This window comes from Schistocerca serialis, chromosome 3, assembly GCF_023864345.2.
Source record: "Schistocerca serialis cubense isolate TAMUIC-IGC-003099 chromosome 3, iqSchSeri2.2, whole genome shotgun sequence".
Classification (NCBI taxonomy): Eukaryota; Metazoa; Arthropoda; class Insecta; order Orthoptera; family Acrididae; genus Schistocerca; species Schistocerca serialis.
Window position 1 is genome coordinate 271,829,163 of NC_064640.1, and position 17,290 is coordinate 271,846,452.

The following is a 17,290-nucleotide window of genomic DNA, read 5'->3' on the forward strand; positions in this document are numbered from 1 at the left end:
GCTGACCTAAAATATGTAGGAAATATATCTGGCATCTGATGAAATGAAAGTAATATAGTGCCATTGGATAGAAAAATGAATTGAGAGTTTGTGTGCCCACATTTAAATTGGGATTGTGAAATATGTATTTTCTCATTTAATACTCATTTGCAGTATAGTTCAGACAATGCCCAACATGAATTTCTTCTTTACACTGTTGATGTTTGTACTGTAACATCCTTGAACATTATGTTTATACAAGTGAACTTATGTTTTTGCACGCATTTGAAACATTGAAACATTGTCTGGTAAAACATTTATTTCACTTTATGTAAAAGTCTCCATTTAAACTCCGTAACTTGAGTACAACATACATATATATATTTATATATATATATATTTATATATTATAGAATACATTCTACATTTCACATAAAGATGCATTTGTTGCAAATCTGTAACTTTATTTACAATGCACAAATGTATAAGAAAATATCACCAAACATTTATTAATTATGATAATCCTTTGTACATATTACGTCTCTCATCATGCAGTAGTATATCAGATATTCTTTCAGGATATCTAATCTTTTCTTTATGTGCTGGAGAGAAAAAAAATGCCCATACCACAACAGCTTCACTTATGGGAATTTTCAGATCTTTAGAAAATTTGCTACAATGTCTCTGTCTTCAAATCCTTACAAAATAAGAATTAAGAATACAGGAACATTGTAAGGATATCATATACAGTGTATGACAAGAAGAGCTGAGAAACAATTTGCTATTTTGTAACACTGACTTTTTATATATTCCCAAGTGCGCTGGGTAGTGTGTGAAATTATTAGCTCTTGGACAGTCCAAATAAAATATGCATTTTAATTCATTATCAATATATGAGAGAGATAATGTTGGAAGTTAGAATGAAGTTTCATTTCCAAAACATCACAATTTCAATGGACGCAAATTTAGATCCCACAGAGATTCTGAATTCCATGAAAAATATAAAATCAAAAAACTGCAACAGTGCAATTTAGAAAAGAAACTGCTCTGGCCTATTAACATTACACTAGTATCGCAGTCAGTCACTTGCCACTGGCAATAAAGGAGTGGACGTACAGGATACTGAGCAAATATTTTATCACTGCTGTATTCACAATCTAACAATGATCAGTTTCATTGCACACCCTCTGACACAGCAGAGTATTTACCAGAACTACAAACCATTTACAAAAATGGATAAAAGAAGATATAGTTTAGTGGGGAAATTTTCTATCAGATGGGAGAAACAGAGAGGGGAGGACTGTTACCACATATTTCTGAACTTGGCAAAGCAAAAAAACTCTTTTGAAGCTAAGATGTGAAAAGTAGTTTGGTTGGCAAGAGAGAGCCAAAACTAGTGGTTCAGAACCCCTAGCCTTATACAACACAAGTAATTTAAAGAAGAGACATGTAATTTTGTTTTCACATTCTGTATTTTGCTTCCCCTTAAACAAGATTGTGTGTAACTTAAGATGACTCTCATTGCTTTCTCAACTCAGCTTTGGTTACCTTGTAGACTGTGTAAGATTTCCGTTAATACAATAATGATTACTGACACTCTTTTTATCCATCTTTATTCTGGTTTGTAGTTTCCATTTTGATCTTTTTCATTTAGAATATTAGTGATATTTGTATTCAAAACTAGAAATGTCCTGAATATTTTCACATGTAACAGTATACATGTGCTTGCTAAAAGGAACTATGCAAAATAATTTTTCCTGTGAAGACTTTTATCCACTCCTTGCATCTTTTAAAATTTCAGTAAGAAACATACACAGTGAGACTTAATTCTACAAAACACCGGGTATTAATTATGATTTATGATGTGTTTGAACCATCATATTGGCATATATGTTAAAAAAGGAAAACAAAGAACAACAACAAAGAAAATACGTCAGTTTTCTTAAATAGATCATATTGCAAATTATGGAAAATGTTAAAGGAACAAAAAGTTACGGGGCACGTACTGACATTCCATGTCTTGGCAATAAAGCTTATGACACATACCAAATCTAGCTGAAATTAAATATGTTCTATTAGACTGTATTAATCAGTGGAGAATCAAACACTGAGTTAACTCATTTCTCTCAGAAGACTTTCTCCACACCAGGAGACAGCTGCACTTATGAGTATCAAACTGTACAGCAATAGCAATCAGCTCTGCCATTTCCCCTCAGACCCTTTAAGCAATTTCAAACTGATGTAACACTGAAACGTACTGTCCAAAAACCTTAAACAGCCAAAACATGTGTTGAACAAGTTTTAAAATATTTGTATAACAGTACTACTGTAAACTGTTAAATACACATCTAATTGATACATTCTTCACATCACACAATCTTTTGATACAACACCGAACATGTAGTTTCAGAAAAAGACATCAAATTACTATAAAGACAGAGTTTTTAAATATTTCAGACAGCACATGAATTAAAAAGATGTATTTATTACCATTCATTATACTATGCATTTAACACAGATGAAACACAGACACATTTAATATTGTTCCACATTTATTTTCAGTATGAAGGAATAAATTAGAAATGATTATGACATCAATTTTTAAATATTATTTCAAATATGTGAAAGTCATCTAGTCTGAGGAAACTGATATTATGCAGCATGGAACGAGTGCTCTCAAAAAATGAAGAAGAAATTTAAGTACAAAAGCTCTAATATTATAGTCATGTCCTGAAAGGCTGCATATTACACAATAATACTTGTCATTGTATACTGGTTGCCTGCAGAACCACTGTGCAATTGAATCGTGAAGATATACATTTATATGTACAGCACACAGATGAGTTTCAAAATCATGACAGTTTACACATAAGCCCCACAGCTGCTGAGACTATACAAATAAATATTTTACACAGCAGTACTTAGTCTGTTGCACACAATAAGCAGAGGTTGCACACACACAGACAGCAGACTTTCTTTTTAGATTTTTTAAAATCTATTCAAAATACATGCACATAGTTATGCTTCAGTCTGTCATTAACATTTATTTAAAAATCACAAATGAAGGTTCATGTGAATTGTTATTTGTGTGATTATGAACATAATAAGATGTTGTTTAACGTATCTTTATATTTTACAGTTCTTAAAGAGTTTCATGAGTATGCCATTGCATGCCATATTTCACTTCACTGCAGAGTATGGAGTGAAGGTAACATATCTCTCAGAGATGCTGAACAAAGAGCTTCATAAATTAATCTTGGAGTACAATTGGACCTCTTCTTGGGTGACAGCATTACTGTCCTAACCAAAGGTGACTCCCTGCACCAAACACTTATAAAAATAGGGTACTTTACACCACCAGCACTGTTCCTGAGATCTTTTCAAAAATAATTACAAACAATTCCTCACTTTTCATTCACTGAAAATATTTGTAGCTATCCTGCATATCATCACAGAAGATGTCCAGCAGAAAAATAATTCCGAATCACATTAAGTTACTCTGTATATACAGTCCAACTGGTCACGCTCCCGTACAGTCAATCTCCACTATGTCCTTGGGAACATCAACAAACTGGTACACGAGTCGCTGGCCATCAACTTTTGCCAGGATGCCCCTCTGGTAATAATACCTGTAAGATAAAAATATGCATTGGTGACAGTTAATATTTCTGTATTATACTGGATAACATATATAAAACTAATTTACAAACCTTTAAATGTTGGCTTTTGGTAATGTATGTAACACATTTTCCTCTACTTAATTTATTTTGCTTATAATTAGTACAGGCATTCTTCTACAGTAATTTAAGTTACATTACTTTGTGGAAGCTGAAGTTTTATTATAAATATTTCAATTTTCTGAATAACTAACCTCAAGGCTCGCCCCATTGTTTCGTAGTTCATATCAGGCTTGTTCTTGTGCAGCCCCCACAGGCGAGATACAGCCTTGGAGTCAACTAACTTAAACACACCCTTTTCCCTGTTCGTCCACTTAATGTAGCGCGGGCAGTAATCTCGATCTTGGAGCAACTTGAGCAAGAACTCCCACAGGTACGTAGTGGAGCCTGCAAGAAAAACAAATACAGAAAATGTTACTTTCAGTAAATGCATTTTTTGTTTAGTTGGTTTATCAAGACTTGAATGTGAGAAGTGCTTCAGCATAAATATATCTGCATATATTTCTTTGTAGGTGATAGGACATAAATGACTTTCTTCTCCATTATATCTAAATAAAACCATTTGTCAGTACACAGCTTTTCTGTTAAATGTAAAATACATTAATACATATACTGAAACATTAATAAAGTGAGATTTACAAATCAGTGGACAATGAATGAAACAAAAATTGAAACATCATGTAAATGAATCAAGAGAAACAACAAAATTAGTCAAACAAGAAAATCAGGGATGATTTCTGTGTTTCCTTTTACTGCTATAGCCACTTAAATCATGAGTTTGTGCAGAATGATAAATTTTGGTGATGATTCTTTACATATTCTGATTTCATTTCAGAAATGTATTCACTACACCTACTGGTATATCTTAACCTCTATGATGAGAGTCACCAAATGTTTATACCTAATGCTTACTCAAACACTCTCTCTCTCTCATTTAGAAATTGTTCTCACCTTCACGGCTCTTCCTTTTGACACTTCCTGGCTCAGTGCGAAGTTTCTTGGGCCGTTTCTTCCCTCGACCTTGAAAACTGAGCTCCAACATATAGACATCATCACTCACTGATGAGGACGCAGCCTGTATGACTGAAGTAGGAATAGCTGATGTCACTCCCACAGTCGATGCTGATGGCAGAGGTGGGGTGGCGAACTGTGGGTGCGAGTGGTAGGCTGGCGAAGGGCCAGGTAAATAGCCAGCATATCCATCCGCTGTGGAGAAGAAAGACCATGTCGTTATTAATTTGGTATTAGTACATTGTATTATATGTATCACTTGTAAGTGTAAAGTGACTAGAGCTGATGACAACTAAAAGGTTTACAAATTATGCCTCAGAAATTATCATCACAGTTTTTCAGATGTATTTAAAAAGTATTTCTCGTAAATTCAATGTTTCAGCAGACATAGTTACACAATTTTCATATGATTCACTTTAACATGCCACTAGAACAAATGTTACATGGAGCTATGATTAACAAACTGGTTTTCTCTTTTTGCAGAAACAGAAATTTAGGGTTGCTGTTATTTTCTGTTTTGTACAAACAAGTATAAAATTCTGCACTTACAAAATGGGAAACCATGTTTATTATTATTTTCTGCAAGCTGGAGACTAACAATGGGTAGGGTATTATCAACCTGCCATGGGATGTGGGTGTGCTGTACGGTGGTAGCAGGGTGATATTTTGCACAGAACTGAAGGATGTAAATGCTCATTTGATGTCTGGGAACTCCTTCTTCGGAAATTCAATTATTCCCAGCAGTGTGTTCCAAGTGAAATCAAAAATTCTATTTTTATGTATATATACCTTGGGCCTTGTATTCGAAAATGTGTGTGTGTGTGTGTGTGTGTGTGTTGGACCTGTTTCCTACTACACTGGCAATTAAGAAAAAATAGCTAGGTATTCAATTAGTTGGCATTTGAACACTAATCAGAATCGTCGTTAAGTCATAATTACGCATTGTAGTCACATTTCTTATGAGCTGGTTATGTCTTATTTTCTAATTTCTGTTTTTGTATTGTGTGATCGGAACTGGCACACTTGTTAAAGCACCGTATTCATCTGCTTAATCGAAAACGCCAATATTTTACTGAGAAATGTTGGCAAAGACAAATGATTTTGTTTTTACTCATCGTTCCGAACATATTGGAACTTGCGTTAATCTTTGTACATCACATTTAACTCTTGATCCTAGAATCTTAAAAATCTTCAAGTCTCAATGAAACATTTCCGTATGTATTTCCTCCTTTTGGACAAAAAAATTACTAAGTCTCAAAAGAAAAAAAAGTAATAAGAACGCATAGCTCAAATCAACAAATAGTTTAGCTATCAGCTTTTGCCGTAAAAAGAGAAAAAATTGAGTTTGTTTTCATACTTTTTTTATAGGCGATATTTTTACACCCCTATTGTTTCTCGTCAGTTGTGGGCTAACAATGTAAAAGGCGCAAACAGCTCTTTTCTGGGTAACTGTTGCTTTCGACGTTTGCTTTAATTACATCCTTAGTAGCTCCCGCAACGTCTGAAACACAGCAGGCGAATGCCGCAAGTAGGCGACTCTTGCACACGGCGCGCAGACGAGCAATCCTGACCACACTACAGACGGTCGATAAGATTCGACCTTGAATACGGTCAGTAGCTCCGTCTAGTGCAGTGGGCCGCCACTAGAGGTCCCGCCTGGTGTACATCCTGCTTCAGTTTGATCCTCGACCCTCTCAAATACGCTTCACATGCAGTTAAAAGAGACGGCAATAAAACTTCCCACAGCGCTCCACTCAGCTGAAAGTACTCCTACGGTATTTATATCGAGTACAGGGAAAATGTGAAAATGAAATTAAAATTATATAATTATTGCTCTTTAATTTCAGCAAATTAGCTTGCATATGCTACGCAGTTCCTACGAAAAAATTGAAAGAAAAATAGTGACACTTTTTCTAGTCACTTACATGTATCTCTGTTATCAGATAATTACTATATTCTTCCGACTAACCTCCTCGCTGAGTCGGCGTAAAACAAAAATCTTGCAGTTAAGTGCATGCAATGTGTCACTCACCAAAAGACTCACTGCAACAATAAAAATTGTTTCCGAAACTTTACCGTGAATGGAATGTTACAGTAGAAGAAAAGTATTAATCTATATCACCACAAATATATATTCATCCCGTGCGATTTCCATTGTTAAAGATGTTTTTTCTTTTTCTTTCAGGGCCGCCTACAGCTTCATCTGCTTGAAAGTTGCAGTATAAAAAAAAAGTTTCGCTATATGATGCTCCACAGGTATGCAAATACTCTAATTATATATCCCTTTACTTTTCCATTTAATTATTTGTCAAAGCCATCCAATTATGCGTCGGTTAAAGTCCCAAAGAGAGTGCCGTGGCCAGGAGAAGGTGAAGAAAGTGTGACTTCCTGGTCAGCACGGCAGCGAAGAAGATCGAGCTCAAGGCAACGCGTATTAGAGTTTCACTGGGCCCCAAGTAGGTTACCAGCCAGCTCCGCGTTCTCTAACTTTCTAACAGTTTCCTTCGCACGCTTACCTGACTGAGATGTGCAGTTGTCCGATATAGTGTATTTGCATGGTCTTTTAAACTACTGAACACGAGTAAATTAGGCTACCTTAAAGGTACAGGAGAATTAGATCGTTGTAAGTGTGGGTGAATCGTCTCTACATCGACAGTACAGCTACCGGTAATTCATTCGGTGATTTCATCCATTTTTGCAAATGCTCTGAGGCTTGGAATATACTGAATTTTATTTAAATCTTAATACGATAAAAAAAGGAAATCTTCCAAGTCTTGGTCAAACGACACGTCGAAGAGTTCTTAAAAAGGCACAGGTGTAACTTCCTGCTCAAGCACCGATTACTTAGAAAGCACTGTAATCAAACAAAACGCAGGTGGTTAATTCTTCACAGTGAAAGCTAAACTTTAATGCGAAGCAAACGTTTTCACAAAGCAGTACTGAGTAAAATTTGCTTACTGATGCACTGAAATCCTTAGGGAACACCTTTCAGGGCAGTGGGCTGAGATCATCTTTTTGAAGTGTGCTTCGTACTGGCGGAAGTGCGCCGCTATTGGCTGCCGGCTAGAGCCAATGAGCGGAGAGGTCGAACAGGATCCTGCTCTACAGACCTACGTCAAATCATTGGCGAGCAGCTCTTTTGTAGAGTAATTTCGACGGTATACTCTCTGTGTTATTCGCAATTCTAGCAATATCTATCACATTTCTGACAAAACCTTTTTTTATAGCTTCATAAACATCGTTTCATCAGTCGCCTTGAAATTCGCTGGATGGCACACATACTTCGAAGGGGGAAGCAGAGCGAAAGTGATGGTAGCCGGTTCAACGACACACTGACTTTCTGAGCCAGCTGAAGGTCACGGTTATAAATACGGAGCCAAGGCCAAGGCTCTGGCCTTACGTAACACTGTCTTTAGTGCAAATAAATAAAAGTTGCACTAAGCGAAGAAAAATCTTAAAAGATTCCGGCATACCGGTGTGTTCATAAACACAGTTGTATAGACCAAGCCACGCATGATTTTTGCGAATCGAGGTACCATGTACCGCACGTAAAAATTTGAATTTACAGAAAAAATATACCAGGCAGATTTATCTACCAGATACAAATTTCATTTTCATGGTTGACAAATACTAAAAGTGACTAACAAGGCACTCAGTGTGAGTTCGTCATCTTCCAAGGAAAGCTTTAGAACACCAGAATATAGTCATCAGCCTCATATACCCAGAAATCGGTAATGTACTGATTTCCCAAAATTGTCTACTCACGCAGTATACGTTTGATTTAATCCGGTCCTGGTATGTTCGCTAAGCTATCTCATTTTCGAACTTAATCTTGTCTCTCCAAAGGCTCAATAAAAGGTATACTTTCAGCTACAACAGACGAAAGTCACCATAATTACTGGCCGGCCGGTGTGGCCGTGCGGTTCTAAGCGCTTCAGTTTGGAACCGCGTGACCGCTACGGTCGCAGGTTCGAATCCTGCGGCCGCGGTGGTCTCGCGGTTCTAGGCGCGCAGTCCGGAACCGTGCGACCGCTACGGTAGCAGGTTCGAATCCTGCCTCGGGCATGGATGTGTGTGATGTCCTTAGGTTAGTTAGGTTTAAGTAGTTCTAAGTTCTAGGAGACTGACGACCACAGAAGTTAAGTCCCATAGTGCTCAGAGCCATTTGAACCATAATTACTGATTAATAAATAACGCCACTTTGAGATACTAGTACTGAGATTAACACAATAATGAATTGTGAGTTGCGGATGCATCTTGTAACCATCAGAGAGATAATTCTGGACTGTAAATCGGTTAAGTACGGAATATTTTTTAAAAAAGTGGACCATATTCCATTCAACTTCTAGCTTAAAAATAATCATCACAGAGACGATATTCGAGGTTGAGCAGTAAGTACAAGACAAACAGAAACGTACTGAGGACATGTATTGTATCAGACGCAGAGGTAAACGAAGACATGATACGTGACTGGTCAAATTATTTCGCAGTGTGACTGTCACATTAAAAATTAACTATCTGATGACTGGTAAGTCAACAGGGGAAAAAGAGTTAATATCGCGGTTATTCATAAATTTAATTAAAATAAAACTGCAATCGTTACAAACAGTTGAGATCTCCCAAACTATAATAGGAAACTACTTCGTTGAGAGAGAAAAATCTGAAATAGACCAAATTACTAATATCTTGAATGCGATAAAGAGTTGTTCGAAGAGAAGCGTGTAAGTAGAGCCTACGGCCCAACGACAATTATCTTATTATTATGTGTCCTGTTCATTACTACCGTTTTTTTCTGGCCTGTGAGTCCATTTTTACTTTCAAACAGGCAAAGTGCTCGTGCAAAAAAGAAGTTACGAGCTCTTTTTCAGAGAAAAAGACTAAATTTGCTAGAACATAAATCGACTTCTCCTACAAATATTTGTTTCTTCAAACCCATTCGGACGACGGGGAAGTTTAGAATGTGATTATAGAGGCAAATTTGTGAATATCTGAATATTCCCAAGTCACTTAGCGGCAACTTCACGTATTATAAAAGTAGCAGCCTCCCTTCCTTTATGATATTTGCAGTATCGGTAGGTGGCCGGAAATTGAAAGAGTCACTTTATCCAGGACAAATTAATCCAAATTTCGAAAACTGGAGTTTACGCACGTATGTGGAAACCAATAACTAACCATGATGCCATTACTTCTGTCGCTCCGCAACAGAAATCAGAAACTAAATTACTACCAAAATTCAGCTATCTAAACATAATCCGCAGTTTTAAAATGCTGCGTTGTTTCTTGAATTAACGTTGTGGCACTAAAAATTTTGAGCCTTGTTTCCAGGGAGTAATCAGCTTCCATTTTCATATACAGGGAACCGAATGCAAGGAAGGCGTTACAAGTCGATGTTGTTCTCTTTGGTAACATATGCTGACATGTGAAGTGCAGTCGTAGGTAGTTGCGCAAATATCCAACCTGTTGCACAGCTATAATATTCAGTTCTCAATTTTTTAGAAGAAAAATGGTATGTGATTACATCTTGTATAAAATTGTTGCAACGACGACGAAAGATGACACAATCGAATTTTGAATACTGAACTGGATTAGAATAACTGACGTAAGGGTGGTTCAGATTCGCTTTGAACATCTTCACGACGCTAAAAATCAATTTTCTCACACTAAAATCAATTTTCTCACACTAAAAAAACTACGAAACATGGATCCGAAAGCGGCCACATGTCGTTGGGATGAAAATTACAAGGTAATTTCGGAATGAGACTGCTCAATATCGACTATTGTGTTGTTCGAATGGGAGATTAAAGATTTTAAGGTGCTCACTTCGAAATTGTTTTTTTAACTACAGTCATCAGAGGTAGACGTAGAATCTTATCGCCAAAGTGCGCCATATATTATCCGACTCATTTATGTTTACAGTTCTTGAGCGCATATAGAAGAAACGCACTGTCGTGGTTGTGCTTCTCAAAACACACATGCGGAAATTTTATGGTTACGGGGAAGCGCATATACTGGAAAGGAACTATAAAACAGGTCGCTATTTCTCGTAGTGGGACATTTCTCTGGCGCGGGAAACCTGCAACGAGGGGACCAATCTGCGTTCGGATACAGAATGTTAATACGGCCCCTTTGCGCTACAGGTACGAGAAAGCACTCTCTACGTTAGGGAGACGTGCCTGCAAAAGATGGAGACTGAATTGTACTAGAATAGTGATACTATGGACAAATTTAATGGCGAATTTACAGCAAGGTATCTACAACCCTGTGGAGAGTCCCTAAACTACACCACCAGTTACGAGGTATTCGGAATAGTTACTTTGAGAATTACAGTGTCCGGTGACACAGGAATCACTCTTGTGCTAACAACACTACGGTGTGAATTACATCGAAAACTTTACGGCCGTAACAGTAAAAAATGTCATCGGTCCTTAATGAGAAATGCTGACAACAATTCAGTTGTCTAAACATAATCGACATTTTTAAAATGCTGTATGTTCTCTTGGCTTAACTTCCTGACAGTAAGATATTTTGAGTCTCGTTGCCCTTCATTGTCGTTTTATCACTGTACTGTAAAATTTATCGACAGTGAGGTCGCTGAGAAGGGAGAATAACTTACGTTTGACGTGTTACGGAATAATTCAGGCATTCTCAAGATGTCGAAACGGACAGTTAGATCAAGATCCGCAGTCTTTTATACCAACCATTTACCCAGTTCTTCCCGACGAAAATGCTAATGTATCTTCAAAGAGCACCCCAAGTTGCATAACAGGATCTCGGCATCGCTATCCTCTAAAAATCTGAATGTAAACTGAACGTTTGATTTATAGCCTCCGCACCTCAGAAACGTTCGATTTAAATATTCCAATCTCACGCATCGTTAATAAGGAAAATATTTTATACATAGATGCAGGCGCAAAACAATTGGTGGTGACAGCAGTCTATGTTCTTAAGACAATGAAAACTGTTCCAGTTACCTCTTTATGGCAAACCCGAGGGATATGACAAATAATGCTATTACAGAAAAATAATTAAAATAAAAATAAATTTTTAATGAACTACATTTTTAATTAATCGGACTTAAGAGTATAAAATAATTTCTCCTAGCCCCATAATGATTCCTAAACCCATACAGATAGTTATGAAAATTTATTCTTGTGAGGATTTTAATGGCTATGGCAATACTTGTAAGATTTATAACTAAGACATGCGGCACTTGCAGTAGATAATTTATGCACAAATAGTTCATTTCCTAAATATTACCTATTGCATGTGCCCACGTTTCTCGTTATACCTATTAACAATTCACAAGCGCAAGTTTTCAGGACCGGTTCAAATAGCCGGCCGAAGTGGCCGAGCGGTTAAAGGCGCTACAGTCTGGAACCGCAAGACCGCTACTGTCGCAGGTTCGAATCCTGCCTCGGGCATGGATGTGTGTGATGTCCTTAGGTTAGTTAGGTTTAAGTAGTTCTACGTTCTAGGGGACTTATGACCACAGCAGTTGAGTCCCATAGTGCTCAGAGCCATTTTGAACCGGTTCAAATGGCTCTGAGCACTATGGGACTTAACATCTTAGGTCATCAGTCCCCTAGAACTTAGAACTACTTAAACCTAACTAACCTACGGACATCACACACATCCATGCCCGAGGCAGGATTCGAACCTGCGACCGTTGCAGTCCCGCGGTTCCGGACTGCAGCGCCTAGAACCGCACGGCCACCGCGGCCGGCAGTTTTCAGGACTACCTCTATGGCGTTAAGAATCTGTACAGGACTAGGAGAAGTTATTTTATACTTTTTAGTCTGATTTAAAAACGTGTTATATTACAAATTTCGTTTTATTTAAGTAATTATTTTCTGCTTTTCAGTCTTGTGTGTGTGAATTTCTCAATGGATTTTAAACATTGTGATGCGATTATATTTTTTATATAAATAATACTTCATCCTACACTAGCTTTTTACCCATGGCTTCAGCTGTGCACACATATGTCACATGTATTGCACACATCTCCTCTCCCCTCTCTCTACCCAGTGCCCGTCCGCTCGCATACCGCCACGAACGCATTACGATACTACCCGCACAACACGCCGGTCGTGCAGTGGAGCCGAGTTGTCATGCATTACTAGCCTTTCTCGCCACCAAATCCACCCCTACTGATTTCAATTCTTTACCTTATCGGAAGGTCAGTTTAAAATCGATTGCAAAATTTGTAACGAATTGACAGACAAGAAAGTGACCGAATAAAAACGTATCTGAAATAGGTTCTTTTGCGAAGCGGAATTTTTGAGACACTGTCGTAATACATGCTAGCGTTGATAGGAAGGGTGTGTGTGTTTGCGGGGGGAGGAAGGGAGACGAGAGGCAACTACTCACCAGGACTCCTTGCGGGGTAGTGGTGGTGCGGTGGCGGCGGAGGCGGTGGCCTGTGCGCCGGCTGGTAGTACGGCGCCAGGAAGCCGTGCGGGTGTGCGTGCGCGTGCGCGTGGGCGTGCGCATGCGCATAGGCAGGGCCCGGGCTCTCCGGCGTCCTCGCCGGACCTGCGACACCACAAACAACACTGTACGGAGGGCCAATATTTATCACATCTTTTCAAATAACATGACTTTACGGTTTGGGAATCCACAGCTTAGATACATGTTAAATTTTTTTTTTAAACCTATTAAAAACTCCTAAAAAAACTTTTTGATAGCAGAATTAGCTGTTAGCAATTCCTTTATTACAGAATCAAACACAGCCGGTTTCGTGTTATTTAATCACATCCTCAGCTGTATACATATAACTACTTTAATACTGGTTCCTTAAAATACTCGGTTTCCCAACTAGCAGATGGGGTTCGAATTGCCAGAATGAGCTACATTGGACGGTTACAAGATGAAACATCAAAAATTCCTATGGGTAGCAGGCATAGGCAGTGTACAGGAGGACTGTGAGCCGTGGTGTGGACCAGTCATGAAAAACCAACACATGCTCGCAAAAGCCATATGGTGGGTATGTAACTATGCCCGAAGCAGGAAGGCCAGGCCACCTAGCAGCCAAATTGACGTCAACTGGGCTGCTCCGCATCCCCAACTCACAGTGCTCATGGACACCGCCTGCATATGGTACCCATTGGAATTTTTGATGTTTCATCTCGTAACTGTCCAATTTAGGTGGATCTGGCAATTGGAATACCATCCGTAGTATTTTAACGAACCAATATTAAGTTACACTACTGGCCATTAAAATTGCTACACCACGAAGATGACGTGCTACAGACGCGAAATTTAACCGACAGGAAGAAGATGCTGTGATATGCAAATGATTAGCTTTTCAGAGCATTCACACAAGGTTGGCGCCGGTGGCGACACCCCCAACGTGCTGACATGAGGAAACTTTCCAACCGATTTCTCATACACAACCAGCAGCTGACCGGCGTTGCCTGGTGAAACGTTGTTGTGATGCCTCGTGTAAGGAGGAGAAATGCGTACCATCACGTTTCCGACTTTGATAAAGGTCGAAATGTAGCCTATCGTATCGCGACATTGCTGCTCGCGTTGGTCGAGATCCAATGACTGTTAGCAGAATATGGAATCGGTGGGTTCAGGAGGGTAATACCGAACGCCGTGCTGGATCCCAACGGCCTCGTATCACTAGCAGTCGAGATGACAGGCATCTTATCTGCATGGCTGTAACGGATCGTGCAGCCACGTCTCGATCCCTGAGTCAACAGATGGGGACGTTTGCAAGACAACAATCATCTTCACAAACAGTTCGACGACGTTTGCAGCAGCATGGACTATCAGCTCCGAGACCATGGCTGCAGTTACCCTTGACGCTGCATCACAGGCAGGAGCGCCTGCGATGGTGTACTCAACGACGAACCTGGGTGCACGATGGCAAAACGTCATTTTTGGATGAATCCAGGTTCTGTTTACAGCATCATGATGGTCGCATCCGTGTTTCGCGACATCGCGGTGAACGCACATTGGAAGCGTGTATTCGTCATCGCCATACTGGCGTATCACCCGGCGTGATGGTATGGGGTGCCATTGGTTACACGTCTCGGTCACCTCTTGTTCGCATTGACGGCACTTTGAACAGTGGACGTTACATTTCAGATGCGTTACGACACGTGGCTCTACCCTTCATTCGATCCCTGCGAAACCCTACATTTCAGCAGGATAATGCACGGCCACATGTTGCAGGTCCTGTACGGGCCTTTCTGGATACAGAAAATGTTCGACTGCTGCCCTGGCCAACACATTCTCCAGATCTATATCCAATTGAAAACGTCTGGTCAATGGTGGCCGAGCGACTGGCTCGTCACAATACGCCAGTCACTACTCTTGATGAACTGTGGTATCGTGTTGAAGCTGCATGGGCAGCTGTACCTGTACACGCCATCCAAGCTCTGTTTGACTCAATGCCCAGGCGTATCAAGGCCGTTATTACGGCCAGAGGTGGTTGTTCTGGGTACTGATTTCTCAGGATCTATGCACCCAAATCGTGTTAAAATGTAATCACATATCAGTTCTAGTATAATATATGTATCCAATGAATACCCGTTTACCATCTGTATTTCTTTTTGGTGTAGCAGTTTTAATGGTCAGTAGTGTAGTTGTATTTATACACTCGAGGATGGGATTAAATCGTCGCGAAACCGCTTGTGTATGATGTTTCGGAGCTGTTAGAGCATCAACAGTGGAAAGCTGACAACTGCGTTTGTGATGTGGTGGAATTAATAATCAAAGCTAACAAATGAAATAATCCCGTTCACATAATGTGGATAAAGGGGCATTCAGGTATTCTACATAATGAAGTTGTAGATGGTCCTGCAAAAGATAGCGTCAAAGAAGTGGACGCGCTGTTTGCACAGCATCCATATTCTGAGTTTCTCCACGTGTCCAGAAAAGAGGCCTACGATCAATGGGAACTATCGCAGAAGAAAAAGGGCTTTTTGTTCGCTTCAGTCCAACGTACTATACCGATAAAACCGTGGTATAGTCAGAAAAATCTCCTGAGGAGATATGTGGCAGCAGTTCTTAGAATTAAGTTGGGACACGCATGGTTTCCCTGCACACGTCTATGGGCTTGGAATAACAGACTCTCCCACATACAGCGAAGGGACGATGGAGATCTCAATCATATCACTTTTGGGTGTACTAAATACGCTCCACATCAAAATAAACTGTGGGAAAACCTCGCAAAAATGACGATTCCTTCGTCAACAATTATTAAAATTCTAATGAGGCAGAATAACTTCAAAATTAACAGTTTAATTATGGTTTTACCTACAAGAAGCGGATACAAAGCTCTGACATATCAAGTAATGAAATTATAATTTTATATATGTATAAAATAGCTGTGTACATAAAATTTAACTGTAGTCGCTAACCTAAGCAACTGCAATGGATGTACTGTTTCGTGAAAAAGCCAATAAAATTAAATAAATAAAAATAATACTATTACTGATCGTACCTATTAAGCAAAAATGCGTCCCACGTTAGACCGTAGTATCTTAGGCCGCATTTACACGATCGACTTTCTTGTCGCAATACTGACTACTCGCTACTCGAACAAATGAGTCTACTGCAGCGCGCCTGGCGTTTTATTCCTGGACTGAGTCTCTCTCAAGTGGTCGTTTTCGTTTACACATACGCGCCAAAACTGCTTGTGTTGTGTGACAGCCGCCTGCTGTGCAGTTCAGCTCCAGAATGATCAAAGCGAGATTATGTGAGACTATCCTTTTTGCGAAAAAAATCGGGACATTGTAATAAAATGCCGGAACAATCAATGATAATAGAGTTTATTAACGACCAAAGCAAAATTCATAGAGGATATTCGTGTGAAAGATCGCGTGGTAAATTCTCATCATTCCTGAGAACTGCAAGAATAGGATAAGTATCGTCCAAACTTTTCAAAACATGCATGAGACACTGCTAAGAGGTTTGGAATTTAATCTGGAATACTGGCGCAGAGACTGATTAGGAACGTCACGCCGCCACCTATGCTTCCCTTGCCGGACAAACACGGACAGTGAAAATTTTCCACCACCAGGATTCGAACTGGCTTACCTCCGAGTAAAGAGACATCACACTGACGTGCGTTAGCGACCTTTTTTTCTGTAATCTCATTCTGTTCGTTACATCTGCTCGGGGCGGTTGTCGCAAGACATCGGTTTCAGTTCGTCGTTGATCCATTAACTCAGTGTTTTTTTTTTTATTACGGAGGGCAGCTAACCCTCTGACCGAACACGCTGAATTAACGTGCCGGCATCGACCTCGGCTACGGAAGAGGGTTATATGCAACGTTTTAATATAATCATAATAATTTGTGGAGATCAGTGGCGAAAATAGAGGGCCTGCTTTTTGGAGGATGGGGAGAGGGGTGGCGGGAGGGGTAGTGTCATGACTCTGCGCCTGCCACACACTATGATCAACATTCACATAAAAGTGTTTCGGTTTCACGTGCGGTAGTGAAAACAAAAACACTGAATTATGTGAGGGGTAGTCACAAAGTTTTAATTATCAAAGCGAAAAAATAAAGTTATGTAGTTCATTCTTTGTTGTTGGCGGGTACGTATCTACAGTGTTGGTACACACTGAAATCCCCGTGCCACAGTACCGTATCTCGCAGCTAGAGTTCCCGA

The 17,290-nt window shown here is 39.5% G+C and overlaps 1 protein-coding gene across 3 annotated transcripts in view; it reads right to left on the reverse strand.

Annotated features, from left to right (window-relative positions):
• Positions 1-278: 278 nt before the first annotated feature.
• LOC126470047 (ecdysone-induced protein 74EF-like) overlaps positions 279-17,290 on the reverse strand; it is a 617,268-nt gene continuing 600,256 nt past the window's right edge. For all 3 annotated transcript variants that reach the window (XM_050097548.1, XM_050097546.1, XM_050097547.1), the window contains 4 exons: positions 13,035-13,199; positions 4,608-4,862; positions 3,851-4,043; positions 279-3,608 (listed from right to left, as the gene is read on the reverse strand). In XM_050097548.1, coding sequence (XP_049953505.1) covers positions 3,500-3,608; positions 3,851-4,043; positions 4,608-4,862; positions 13,035-13,199 — 722 coding nt within the window. In that variant the 3' untranslated portion in view covers positions 279-3,499. The remainder of the gene's footprint in view (positions 3,609-3,850; positions 4,044-4,607; positions 4,863-13,034; positions 13,200-17,290) is intronic.